The sequence below is a fragment of the Lineus longissimus genome, chromosome 6 (assembly GCF_910592395.1).
Source record: "Lineus longissimus chromosome 6, tnLinLong1.2, whole genome shotgun sequence".
In the NCBI taxonomy this organism is placed as follows: domain Eukaryota; kingdom Metazoa; phylum Nemertea; class Pilidiophora; order Heteronemertea; family Lineidae; genus Lineus; species Lineus longissimus.
In genome coordinates, this window is record NC_088313.1 from 11,717,434 (window position 1) to 11,731,642 (window position 14,209).

Below are 14,209 nucleotides of genomic sequence, written 5' to 3' on the forward strand. Positions count from 1 at the left end.
TTTCAGACGTTCCGTGCATTACGATTTTTGGATTTAGAATGACGCTGTTATTGATTCTGCCAAATCTAAAAGCTCGTATAGTCACTGGGACATTTATTCACAGGAGTATGATTTCTTAGACATCGTTTTCCGTCAAGATGGTTTGCAGGGACAACTTGAAGATAAGTATTGTCCTCATTAACGGTGACCTGAAACGCTTTTATTAACATTTTAACTTGGGGTCTAAATTATAGGGCATAACATGAGAAACGCAAGTGTTGTGTGTTGATATAGTTTCATGCTTATATTTTGATTACCTTGTCACAGGTATGAGCTTTCAGTGAACATTTTAATGTCCAATTTCAAAATATAGGCATGTTACTATGATCAAACTTTATTTCAGTACAGTACAATGTACACCATCAGTTTGTTCTTCCTGCACGACCTGGAATGTTTGAATTTTCTACCTGCCATAACTTGAAGAAGGATAGTTCGATATTTATGCGGCTTTCTGACCTATTATTTTTTTCCCCAAGTTAAAAATTGTTGCAGGTGACCTTTAACCCATATCACTTGATTTATTAGTCTAATGAACTGCTCATGGCTAAACTAAAATGTATTAATCATTATCAAGATTCCTGATCGAGTAATTTCCCATAAATTGACAATTATGTTACAGCTAGATCATCGGTTAGATTGATTAATTACAAATTAATTGCATGTTTCTGTCTCACTTCATCACCTTTGACTTTCACTCCAGTTTTGAAATTGCGGTGCTTGGAATTAGGAATAGCATTGAATAATCAGGCTAAGATTCATGGTACTCTCCGGTATAAATGTTGCGTTCAGAGGTCAAAAGGCTGCACGTGTAGGTCCGAACACCCGTCATGTGGGTTGTTGATCAAATCATCGATGTTTTCTCGAAATGGCGAATCATCATTTTTTTTTGCTCAATGGTCATTTACGAGATCCACATAAAATTATTGCTCTCAGGTTACGTCGTGATCTGGAAAATATTTTATTTTCGCGTAGAGACCTTATTATTACCTTGCGAAGGGAGGCCTTTATATTGAATCTGGACCAAGGAGTATGTTCACTTACATGTAATAGATTTTAAAAGATACTGAGCGTCAACTAGGACATAGCTCTATTAACAGTATCGGGCGATGGTGAAACCGGAGACCAAGGATGAAACCTACGCTATCGAGAAGGTGATGGATAATTAGGTCTTGAACATTTTCAACAATGGTTCACTTTTTCACTTCTAATGAAAAATTGAGATGTCAATTTCAATAGATGAACATCGATCATCCACCATTCACTACTTCCACAAAACATCGACAAAATGTCGATGAAAATGTACCGACGACTTTTATAAAAAACCTCTATCAACGTTTTTTTTTAAATTGACCTCGTGACCTTCCTGATTAGTTTCAATTATGTCTAGAGGTGTTTAGAAATCATAAAATGTCATCTTTTGGACATTGTTTCTCAACTTTAAACTTGGAAGGGTGATTTATGTACTTCGAAGTCCATATCTCAGTTATTCCTTTCAATATTTTAAGAATTTTTCCTGGGAGACTTCGTTCGGATTGGTCACATGTAATCTCTACATAAACATGATTATTTCAACTTCACGCACCTGTGTCCTCTCTGAAAGAATTGTGGAAAAGTTGATCCGAAATGATGGCTTTTGTTAGCAGTTACGTAACGGCGTGTATAGGCGACTGTGCGTCTAATCTTTTCTGTGTTAATAATTTCCATAAAGAAATAATAATTTCCTTTTTGGGTGAGGCTAGATAAAGAGTCTTTCACGGAGGTGAGTTGGCGCCTGTGTTTACGTGGCTATAAATTGCTTGTAGAACACAATAATGACGTCATGACATCATCAATAGTAAAGTAGATACAAGCACATGTATTTGTTTACAGGGACTTGGAATTTCGAGAATTAGGCATCCACATTTACGGTAAAATTGGGTAATTGTAGCCCCTTTTTCACCTATAACTTAGGTTATAGGTGAAAATTTAAACAATATCGTCGCAAATCAGACTGATTTTAAACTGGTGTAAAAACTCAACGTCCTATCTATCACCTTTGTTGTACATGACACCTTGCGTCAGACAACAGCTTGTGATATTCTGAATTGACTGACGGTCTTGTCGTGTGCCGTTAAAAGCTTTAATTTTCCGGGATGGGTCATGTATCAACCACAATTATAGCTGGCCTCACTTTAATTGTAATGCAATGTACATGTACCATGAGAAATGCTGCTGTCTAGTCAATGGTGTGGCTCTAACTAGGAACACCAGTACTTTTGAAAAAAATTTATTTCGAAATAATGTTAGATAAACTAGTATGAAACCTCAAATGTATCATTGTTGGTACATAAAGGGTTACCATTGTATCTATTGTATCTAAATCAGATAGATTATTGATCAAATATTATAATTCAGGTATAAGAATAAAAAAACCTAGCATCTTAATGATTCATGACAGGATATATTGAGCTATTTATAGGGGCTACAAATATCCCGAACCAACGGGCTACAAATACCCCGAGGGTACCTTGGTCAGAAAAGTGTCTCTGAAAGTTTTACTTTTGATAATGACATCAAATGCCGCATACAACATTCTCTACACACAATACTGATCACATGAACCAAGTTTCAAATATATCAATGCGCTGTAAGTGTGGTAAATTCATACCTGCAAAAAGTTTGATCTCAACCTTCTTTGTTAATTCATAGGTTCTTATATGCTGGTGCCACCTGCTGGTATAGTACTTGCACTAAACTGAGCCCATTGGCAAGCTGACAATGGTGTTCCTTTAAGGTATAACCAAGATTGTATAAGGGGATTCTTGGTATAACGTGTATTACGTATATAACGTGTAGCTTTCTCATACGACCTTATCAACTCGTTTGTCTGAGACTGGTTGTAATCTAGATTTGGCAAGTGTTAAAATAGATGGCTATCATAGTATGGATCAATCACTATACAAGCCCAAGGGACGCGGTCTGCTTGTCTTTGTCAAAGAGTCTCTGTGTTTCAAGAGAAGAAAAGATCTCGAAAACCAGTTGGATGACTGTATGTGGTGTGAGATCAAATCCAGCTTTAATACCATATTAGTAGGGTTATTTTACAGATCTCCTTCGCAATCTGCTGTATTGAGGAATGAGTACTTTACCAATGTAGACGACAATATTGGGAACGCCTTGACCGGAGCCTCAGGCACGGTTATAGTTGGTGGGGACTTCAATGCCCGCAGTAAGTTTTGGTGGAGTGATGACATTAATACTGTTGAGGGAAACTTACTTTACGACATCTCTGTCAAACATTCACTTTTTCAGTTCATTGATAAGCCGACTAGGATCACAGAGGCAAGTAAATCATGCTTGGATCTTATATTTTGTAATACAGCCGGCCAAGTCTCGAGTTCTGATGTTGGTATCCCGTTTTCATTGTCTGATCATTGTACAACCTCAATCTGTTTCGACTTCAAACGGTCCTTTCTATCTGATCCTTCCATCTTGAGAGCTTGGAAGTTTTCCCAGCTTGATTATGAAAGGTTAAATTCATCGGTTCGCAATTTCGACTGGGATTCGGTCTTTAGATCTGGCAATCCCGATGCCATTTGTAATCTTTTCGTGAGTACTCTGTACTCAATGTTCGAGGCCCATATTCCTCATTCTGATAGAGTCAGCAGACGTAACGATATGCCATGGTTCAACTTAGTGATTAGGAGAGCAATACAGAGGCGTACAAAACTTTTCAAGAAAATGACCAAGGTTAACAGTGCCGGTAATGTTTACCGCTTCAGGGAAGCAGTGAGGAACGTAAGGGAGCTTGTTACCGGAGCAAAGCGTACACATCACGATAAAGCCTGTAATTCGCTCAGTGAGCACTCAACAGGTTCGAAGAACTACTGGGCCATCCTGAAACAGCTACTGGGCAAAAAGGTCAGTGGTGGAATAGCGACCTTGGTGAGTTCCGGTGTTGTCCTTGACTCGGATGGGATGAAATGTGAGGCTTTCCTCAACCATTTCTCAGCTAAATTTCATCACAACTACGTCACATCTACGGTTCCTGATTTTGGCAGAAGAACCGAGCGTTCGTTATCAGATCTACATGTCTCTAAGGAAGAAATCAGGAAGCTTTTGCTAAAGTTAGACTCATCAAAGGCCGGGGGCATTGATGGTATTACTAACAAAATGATAAAGCTGGTTGCTGGTTCCCTGGACGAACCGTTAAGTCGGTTATTTAACTTATTGTTGCTGTCAGGTCACTTCCCTTCAGCCTGGAAGGTGGGTATTGTTGTTCCCATATTCAAAAACAAGGGATCGAAATGTTCGACCGATAACTACAGGCCGGTAACCTTACTGAATTCGTTGTCAAAGGTATTTGAACGCACAGTGCATGAGGCTATCTTGAGGTACCTTCAGGAGGATAACTTGTTGTTTGAACGTCAATCCGGATTCCTGCCAGGTCACGATACTCAGAAACAACTTGTCGCCATTGTTCACAATATCTTGTCAAACAATGATGCAAAACGGGTAACAAGGGGCGTCTTTCTCGATATCTCAGGGGCATTTGATGCCGTACCACATTATCTCTTGCTAAAGAAGCTCAAAGGTTATGGCATTATTGGAAATATTTTTAATCTCCTTCAGTCCTATTTGAATGGTAGAGGTGTCAGAGTCAGGGTTAATAAAACATTATCCAACCTGACCCAACCAGGCTATGTAAACTCAGGAGTACCCCAGGGATCAATACTGGGGCCTCTCATGTTTCTCATTTACATTAATGATTTAAGTGAATATGTTAGGAACTGTACCTTGTATATCTATGCCGATGACTGCTCACTATTTCTGCCAGTAAGCTACGCAGAGGACATCAATCTGTCAACAAAATTAATTCAGGAAGACCTTCACAGTCTTCTTGCATGGTCGAAAAGATGGAAGCTAGACTTCAAAGCTGAGAAAAGCAAGGAGGTTATTTACCACTCACCTCGTCGTAAGGTCCGCAACTTTGGCTATCTTGAACTAAATGGGAGTGTTATCCCCCGTGGCCAGTCTCACAAACATCTTGGTATCATACTGGATGAAACACTGTCGTTTGAGCATCACATTTTGTATGTCGTGGGTAAATGTAACAACTTATTGAACCCATTAAAAACTTTGCAGGGTTCACTACAGTCCAAACACCTCGAGAAGCTTTTCTTCTCATTCATATTACCTCACTTGGAGTATGGTTCTGTCATTTTCGACTCGGCAAACATCACTTTACTATCTAGACTCGATAAGGTTCATTATCGGGCTGCCCTGATTGTAAGTGGTTGCATATGGGGCACTAATACCACCAAGGTTCTTGACTGTCTGGGCTGGGTGACCCTTGGAAGGCGGAGAACGGAGAAAAAGTTAATCCTGATGTACGATGTTGAACATAACAATATACCCACTTACGTTCATAATGAATTTGTTCAGTATCGAAACCCCGTCTTTGACGGACGTCTTAGAAATCGCAGAACCTACAATCTTCCAAGAAACATGTCGCAGAATCTCACAAAATCCACAATACCCAGCTCAATTAGGCACTGGTCTTCCCTTCCAATAGATGTCCAAACTCGTTACTCTCGAAACTCTTTCAAATACCACTTAAGACTATTCCTAGGCAGGAATCAAATGTCCATGGCTACGCTCAAACTAAACCTACCCCGTCAAGCTGAAATCGTTTTGAATAGGACCAGATGTGACCTTATATTCAAAAACCACCTGTTTTCTCATAACTTTGTAAATGTTAACGACCCTTACTGTAAATGCGGACACAAGGCGCAAACCACACGCCACCTCTTCTTCAATTGCCCTCTTGCCGACATGCTTAGGGTTGATCTTTTTGATGACCTGAATACGCTGCCATCATTCACCTTTATATTCTACAACCTTTGCCAAGAAGACAGGCTGCAGTTGTTATTGAATGGCCATTACAGATTGTCTATTGTAGACAATATCTTTATCGTTACTAGAGTCAGCACCTTTATTGCTGAACTCGCCATTCTTTAACTTATGAAGCCTGTTTTCAATTATCATATCCTTGTTTGTTTAATTCTTCTCTGCCATCATTCACTTTTCTCTATGTAATAATAACCAGGGCTAATAATGCTTGATAGCCTAGCCCTGGGATTCATCTGTATGTTACAATATTATTGAAAGTAATAAAATTATTTCAAACAAACTCATTAACCTCTTTGATAGGACCATCTACTTCACCACTGACACGGACAACACCATTAAAGCCATTTGCAAACTCTGTAAAATACAACCACACCGCCATCGCCTCTTTTTATCGGACCCATAACAATCACGTGACAATTTGATACTTAGCCATGTGCTTTTCTGAATGTATCATATGCCGCCATGACACCTTCTTGAAACACTCTTTATCTAGCCCCATTGCCCTTTGCTTTTTGCATGCTGGATATTTCCTTTTTACCTTTTTCTCCTCAACTATTAAAGATGTTGAATAGCGCCTCCAGAAGCAAGCAACAGCGCCACCCGTAGCAGAAATAAGAACTGCTTAGTGACGTCATGGTTTCCATATACGGCATCTCATTTGCATATTTTTACAACCTTATTTACTACGAGTTGTAAATATGCCAGTAGCACGTGGATCATGCCGGGCGGCGCTGTCAGGTGTTTCCACTATGGGTTACATAATCGGCTACAAAGTGGCCAGTGTTGTAGTAAATGAAGTTAGCAATGATAGCGAAAGAATGTTAGTGTATGTTACGCAGTCAATAGCGATAGTAGTGAGTTGGAGAGAGGAGAAAATGGAAGATGGAGAGAATAGTAGTATGGATTTCGAGTCGCCGGTGGATTCTGGGCCGGTGGAGAGCGAGGCCCCTGACCCGAACAGTACAGAAGAAATGGAGCAGCATATTATCCAAAACTTGTTTGACAACCATGACGACTCAAGATATTTGCCAGAATTGCGGGCAATGAACATGAGCTTCCATCGGGATATTTGGTAGAGGCAGACTTTCAAGAGTCCCAAGAAGAAACTTTGCAAAGTCTTCATCAAACTGATAATCATATTCCTTCCTTCTCTGTCTCCAACAATTAAGTGTCAGTCCATGATACCACCATGCAGAGGGTGGCAAGGTGGGGGTCAACCGTTTTTAACGAGATTAGGTATGCAAGATCATTCCACTAAGACATCATTACACAGCAATTGATGACTCTCAAAAATCACTAGCAACCGAGTTAGGGGCAGGCCTAGTTAGGGGGCTTGTTTTAGCTTTTTTCCCCCTATTTTTTGTGTATTTTTGGGTCAATGTTGGGCACTCCTGCAGAGACTAAAAAAATAGCTGGATTTTCCCCCTTTGTATGATGGAAGTATTTGATGAGATCTTCCATTCTGCAACAGGTCATTGAGTAACACTTCATACTTTGGTCGTGCTAGGCCTAGTAATTATGCATACCTAGGGGCAGTGCTTAGGAAGAGCTCTCTATCGACGCTCATATCTCCAACACTGCAGGTCTTTGAATGCTGTGGCTTGCACATGATAAAGGTAATGATACCTACTTTCAAAATCAGAAATAAAATTTCCGGCCGCTTTTACTGTTTTCCCAGGATAAACCAAGGAAAAAGTGCTATTTTCCACCAAAATGACACTCATTGGCTAGTGCTGCCACCTTGTGTACACTTGATGAATACATAATTTATGCTTGGTGCTGGCCATGAGGATTAGTTGTTACTGTCAACCACCATGATCACCCCCCCCCCCCCCATGCCTAGGCCTACTAACCTATTTTAAGTAGGCCTACCGGTAAATAACTCCACTTGCATTTTTCCCCCAAAAAAGAACAAGCTCATCACTACAAATTTGCCCTTGATGAAAGCCCTTTGGGGAATTGGGCCCCATAGGTCCTGAAATGCTGATTTGAATTTCAAATAACATTTCGGCCTTGGCCTACCTGATGGCAACGTAATTGAATAAGCTACATGTAGGCCTTCTTACAGTCCGAAAACCTAAAGAAACCCCCCTGTTGGTGAGGATGCTAATGTTGACCCATTCATTAGCCTGTGTCATGTTGCCAGAGCATGTTGTAAGGGTTGGACCCCCCCCCCCCCATGGCTAAGGCACCTGAAGGGCATGTGGTATGACCTACTAATACATCTTTATCAACCCATGCAGGGATCATCCTGTTACTAAGAACCTTGCAGAAGTGCTCATTTCACATACTAGTAACACCTTCCATTGCTAAGGAGCCAATTGACCAAAGGTGCAGTTCCTACTGTAATTACTGTTTGATGAGGACAACCCTGCAGTTGGCTGCACCGTCAGAGTACTGCTATTGGAAGTTTTTAGCTCCTTGGTTGGCGGTGAAATGTTCTCCTGGAGTTGCTCTAGCATTGGCTGAATTGTACATATACATGTACTGGAATGGAGAAGTTTTTCATGAACTGAGTTACGGTACTGTCCAGTCCCTTAGGAGAGATCACAACTTTCCACATGCTACACTTGTACCTGTCTGCAGAGGACAGTGCTGCCACCTAAGAAGCAGGGACACTTTTTTTTTACAAATGGGTGATTTATTTACAAGCTAATATAATGATACATAGCAAAAAGGCTATTTTGCAGACAATAGCCAAACCACTACTAACCACTACTAGGGAGGGACCAATACTAGTAACACCTCATTTACGGTACTACATGTCAGGCCCAAGTGCAGGATAGTATCAGGAGAGAGTCCCACTTTCCAGTAGCAGGCTTGGTTGTTCAAAACTGACATTAGCGCTACTAAGTATACTGACATTAAAAATCTATCTTGGCATTTACAATTGTTTACTGAAAGCCAAAGTTCAAATTTATCCCAAGATATCGCTATAAAATCATTTTTTAACCAAGCCCCGCATTTTACCTGATGAACCATCCGCTAGATATACTAGAACATCAAATCTGGATGTTCTTCATATTGCAGGTTATGTTAGTCAAGGGAGACAAAAACACAGCATGTAACAGTTTTAGGAAATTCACCATGTATTTTCTTTAGAAAAAGAGAGATGTATTGTAGAATGCGAACAATGCATTTGCAATCAATGGCGTGGAAAATCTCAGGTCAAGCCTGATGAATGTACATCCAATAAAGTCGTACCCTTTCATTCTAAATCAAGAATTCTTGATGTGTAGCTGACAACTTTCACTGGGCTAATTCTGCCCAGTCATGACTCAAAGACCAACATTTCAGAAAATCTGTCTCCACCCTCTTATCATTTCTCTCTCCCAGCTCAAGAGTGCTTGACCAGCAGTCCTTATGATACTGTTGCAACAACATTACCCATCAAATTTGCCCTTCTGTCCCGTCTGCTGGGTTTTCTAAGGCGTCGGCTGGTTGAACAGAGGAAGAGGCAACAGCGGACTGAAAAAAGATATTGATGGAGAATCAGGTTTGGCTTAGAATCCTTCATTGCCAAGGAGATGGGAGCCAGAATGGCATCAAGGTTTTCAGCTTAGTCCCTCCTCTCTCATCAGTGACCTTCTTACATGTAAGTCAGTCGCTGCAGGCAGAATTAACCAATATTCACTTTGGCTTGCCCCGAATCTTCTCCCCTTTTTTTTCATTCAACTCACCTCTGTATCCATGGGTGCTGGTTCTACTTCTGGTTCTACATTTGCCACAGATACTCGATGTTTAGCCTCACATCCTTTACACAGAGCTGAAAAGGCACCAGATTATGGGGGTAATGATAATATGATGTGCAATATAATAGTGTGAGGACATGATGATGATGATAGACTTGTTTTGATAATGCGACCGGCCATGCTGATTTTGTACGGCAGTGAAGCATCACCTCCAGTGGCACTGGCAGGGAATCATAACTGGGACTTCCTGATCATCAAGCCAAGGCTCCAATCAACTTTCTAGGAAGAACACAAGTGAAGTGGTAAATCGTTATCACTCAAGTTGGTTTTGCACCAAAGTTAGGTTTAGTCAGAGTGGGTATCATTACAGGCCTACTGCTTCTTTTCTACTTCAGTGATTTTGAGACTGATCCCTTACCTGAGCCAACTGGGACAAAAACTCCCCACTTGATGTATATTTCCCGAGACATCACTCGATGAACTGAACCACCATCTTTTCTGGGCTTCCGACTTGTTTTAGAGGGTTGATGAAGTGGGTGCTGGCATCTCCTTTGCTGATTCCATGATAAACTCAACTTGTATCGGTGGTTCGGGCATATTGTGGTGTCCAGAACTGGAGAACTCATATCAAACACGCCAGCACGAAGTGCTATGAGCTCCCATTCACTTTTGACTTGACTGGCTTTCCTGGAGGACATCCAACGCATCAAATGGAAGTGCACGTCCTTCTTACATTGTTTCAAGGGGATCACACTCTTGTCATTGGGGTATGAAGCGTCAGTACCACACTCGATATCCTTGGATATGACAGCAAATCCACATTTCAACTGTGATTTTTCAGGTTCCATTTTCAATAGACTATCACACAATGTACACGTGTGTGTACACAATGCATTGTAACTGTAACTGTTGTTGTTGTTGTCGTTGCTGTTTTTCGTTTCCGCCTAGACCGCTAAGCCTCCACAGGGGTAATAAAGGCCTCTAGGTTGTTTGAGGGAGTGTGTGGGAGGGGCAATGGAGAGGGGGTTCACTAACATCTAAAAATGTAATTTTATTTGGAAAGCATGTGTATTTCGTCAGTTATCTGAGGGAATGGGCAAAAAATGGGCACCAGTGAGACGACTCGACCCCCTCACCGGAAAACCGTGAGGGCGGCCGGATTTTTTTCTTTTGCAAATTAAAAAACAGCATTCTGACTTCCTTACCTGGAAGTGGCATCACCTAAAAAACTGCAGTGTTGGAGCTAAAGGAGAGTTAAAATTGCCTTTTTACTGAAATTTGAGATTGCATTGTTTTTGGGACGTACTGTACCTGTCATTAAAATGTACCTGGGGCAAAACAAAAGGCATGAAAAGGTAGCTCAGATCATGTACTTTCAATTTCAATAGGCGGTGTTTAGTGATAATACTGTTTGATGCACGAAAATTGACAAAAGACTTAGCCTATTTTGAGGGATAATGCATCTTTTTTTAAAAGGAAAATGAGTAGGAAATGGTTAACAGCCGTACCCCAAAACTGTGGGGTTATTTTCGAAACCAATCCACCAGCCTTCATAGTACCCTAGGACAGGTATGTGGTAGAAATTACAACTAGATCTGTTGACCCCCCACCTTGCCACCATTTGCATGATCCTGCATGGTGGTATCATGGACTGACACTTAAAAGTTGCTGCAGTCAACCTGATGCGTTTATCCGCGAGCGAATCGACGAGACGAGGCATTTTTCAAGCATCCGAATGGTACCTTACAGATCCGCAAGGGGCGCGTTACCGAAAATGTTGCAAAAATCAATAACGTGATCGTAAATATTGTCATATTTTTCAAGATGAGAGTATGTAAATGATACGCAAACGGTAAACCAATGAAAGGCCAGTATCTATTGAACCTTACAAGTGATTTGGGGGCCTTGAAACTCCTTATATTTATCAATGAAACCTTATTCTCGCCTAAGGTTTTGACCGGGCCGTGCAAAACTCCCCTTTTTTCCCGGGCACTTCCCTTTAAGATGCATGGCTAGTAACGACACAAAGTATATTAAAGATCAAAGTCTGTGGGGTCCAAAATATCCTAATGCCCAATTTCTCACAATCACTGGGCCCGTCATCTTTGTGCGCTGAGAAGTAATAAAGGTTTTCGCCAATTTGAAACCGATGATATTCATTAGACTGACCTTCTATTGTATACCATAGCCGTGTCGCAGCCAGTCGGTACTTTTATGTATAGAAATTACTACCATTCGTGTATTAAGTAGTACTTAAGGTACATCATCTTCCGGCAAATGTTATCTCGTGCAGTAATTGAATAGAAATGACCATATTACCGATATTATTTACATACACAACGTATTTAAGACTATCCATTCGATATACATTAATATAGTACGCATATGTATCCGAACGCCAGCTGTAGTGTGCTTCTCCCAGTTCAAGAGCCATCCAGTTGGCGGAGGGAAAATATTGAATCATTATCTAAAGTGTCTTAAGGAAGAGCAGTGTGTAGATGTATATAAAAAGTTTTCTGATGGTGACCACCGAACATGTTTGGTCAATTGGAAACGGAAGAAAAAACAACTTTTTGTAAGGTGATTTCCGATTAAGCGGAAGCCTACCAAAGCATGACTTGAACAAAACCTGTTCTTTTTTATATGAGGAAAAGGTTATGAGACATTGCCACACATCTCCGTGATATTTGGTGCTGAAGAGGATTCTTTGAATGATATGAGAGCTTGCCCATACGATGCTCTCTTTTGAATAGAAGGGTTTGTGTTTCCTAGTTCAAAGTGTACGGTAATCGTCAATCACTTACTATTCTTAAACCGTCGTCTAAATGTTTCCATGGATTATGTAAAAGCATCGTTTTGACCACAGAGGTTTGAAGGCACCAAATCTCTTGGGTTGGTATAAATTGTGTTGGAGAATGCTGTCTACTGTTACAACACTGAACCTTCGACCATGACCCATGTAACTGGGTTCTTAGAGTTGTTTATTGAGGTTTCGCAACCACCCGGTTAGGCCCTACGACGACGTTTATCTATTGTTCGGGTGAACTCACACAATAGATAAACGTCGTCGTAGGGCCTAACCGGGTGGTTGCGAAACCTCACCAATTGTCCAATCAGGGTTTAGGCCCTTCGTTTATATAGAATAAACGGGTATTCTCGGGGCACTTGCCTAAGTACTTCGTCGTCAATTCGTTGTCCGTGGACCCTGCCATGTTCGAGGTATGCTCGATATTCAGTCGGATCGGCGGGGTATTCTGAACATTCGGTGCCGAAACCCGGGAGAAATGGAACTCTTTTAGCAGGGGACCTTGGACAAGACGACTATTAGGAAACTGCCCCGACTATGTCCAGAAAAAACTCTTTGAAAGCCGTTTCCTGAATCAACCATTTGAAACCGTTGCATAACGTTATATCAGCCGTCGAAGTACGGTATGTTGAGCTGGCAAATTCTAGCCATGTCTGGCATGGTTGCAGAGAGCACAACTGAAGCACGTATTGATGAAACGCGTATAAGAAACGAGTGTGGTCGGAGCCCTATTCGCTGATTAAGAAGATGCTCGCTGAGTTTTTTATTCATGGTCAAGATATAATAGCATCCTGATCGAGTGCCACCCCTCTTCACTCATTCTCATTGAGTATTGGGGAATGGAAAGGATCAAGCATATTTCCTGAAAAAAAAGCGAATCGAGGCGCACCTTCTATAAAGGGTGGGTGGGTTGGGGCGCAAGAAATTGATAATGACTATCCAACAGTTACCTAAAAGTTCTTCTCTCCGCTCATTTACTCGTGCGAACACACAATGAATGACAAATGATCACTCACTCGTGGGGTTTAAATACACTAGGGGTGTAATAGCATCGTGAGTGCCACCCCTCTTCCCTCGTTCACATTGTGTATTGGGGAATGGAAAGGATCAAGCATATTGACCATGTTGACAAGTGCAATAACAATCTTCGTTATTATGTTTATCCTCCTTCTCCCAATACTTTAAATACTTCTTCTTCGCAAACAATAGTATACTTTGCTCCGGAATAGCTTCAAGTAGTGGGTTAGTGTGGGTCAAAGGATAGGGATTCGTTACGTTTAAGATATCCAGAAGGTGTCTTCTTTATACCGCACTGTTCAACCGACAGCTCGGATGGGATTAACAGTCAATTAACTCCCATTTTGGCACTTTTATTAGATTCAGCTTTATGACTATACATGTATATTACTAGCTATAGACGTAAAGGAAAGAATCCCCAGCCCCTTACCAATGTGAAAGTCGAGCTTCCACAAAAGGATTTAGATATCCCCGGGTCAAGGCCAAAGATCAACTCGCACCCACTGCCATGTTTCAAATATACGATGTTTGAAACCGGGAATCGATCAAAATTGAGCAGAATTAAAAATACAGTAACATGCAGAGCCAGCGGGTGAAACTGACCCAAGACAAACTGGCACAAATGGCTTAGTTTTACGCATTGGATGATATACCCTACACGATAGCCTCCTTTGCGACATGCACTCAAAATCTTTCATATGCTGCAGGACACGACCTTATTTCTAAGATTCTCTTTATCCAACAGTGTTCTGTACACGCACTG

General features: G+C 41.1%; 2 protein-coding genes across 2 annotated transcripts in view; one reads left to right on the forward strand and one right to left on the reverse strand.

Annotated features, from left to right (window-relative positions):
- The window catches only part of LOC135489966 (neuropeptide F receptor-like), a 112,478-nt gene that overhangs the window by 29,119 nt on the left and 69,150 nt on the right, over positions 1–14,209 (forward strand). The window lies entirely within an intron of this gene.
- LOC135489765 (uncharacterized) lies at positions 9,004–10,472 on the reverse strand. The gene is made up of 3 exons (XM_064775281.1): positions 10,042–10,472; positions 9,612–9,697; positions 9,004–9,399 (listed from the first exon to the last, which is right to left on the reverse strand). The coding sequence occupies exons 1-3, from the start codon at positions 10,469–10,471 to the stop codon at positions 9,322–9,324; spliced, it is 594 nt and encodes a 197-aa protein (XP_064631351.1). The 5' UTR covers position 10,472; the 3' UTR covers positions 9,004–9,321.

What these genes read in the sequence shown, in the direction of transcription:
- LOC135489765 (XM_064775281.1), bottom strand. Translation starts at nt 10,471, where the DNA reads ATGGAACCTGAAAAATCACAGTTGAAATGTGGATTTGCTGTCATATCC. An exon ending in TTTTGTCCCAGTTGGCTCAG is followed by an intron (nt 9,698 to 10,041) that starts GTAAGGGATCAG and finishes GTGCCTTTTCAG; the next exon opens with CTCTGTGTAAAGGATGTGAG. An exon ending in CAGCACCCATGGATACAGAG is followed by an intron (nt 9,400 to 9,611) that starts GTGAGTTGAATG and finishes ATCTTTTTTCAG; the next exon opens with TCCGCTGTTGCCTCTTCCTC.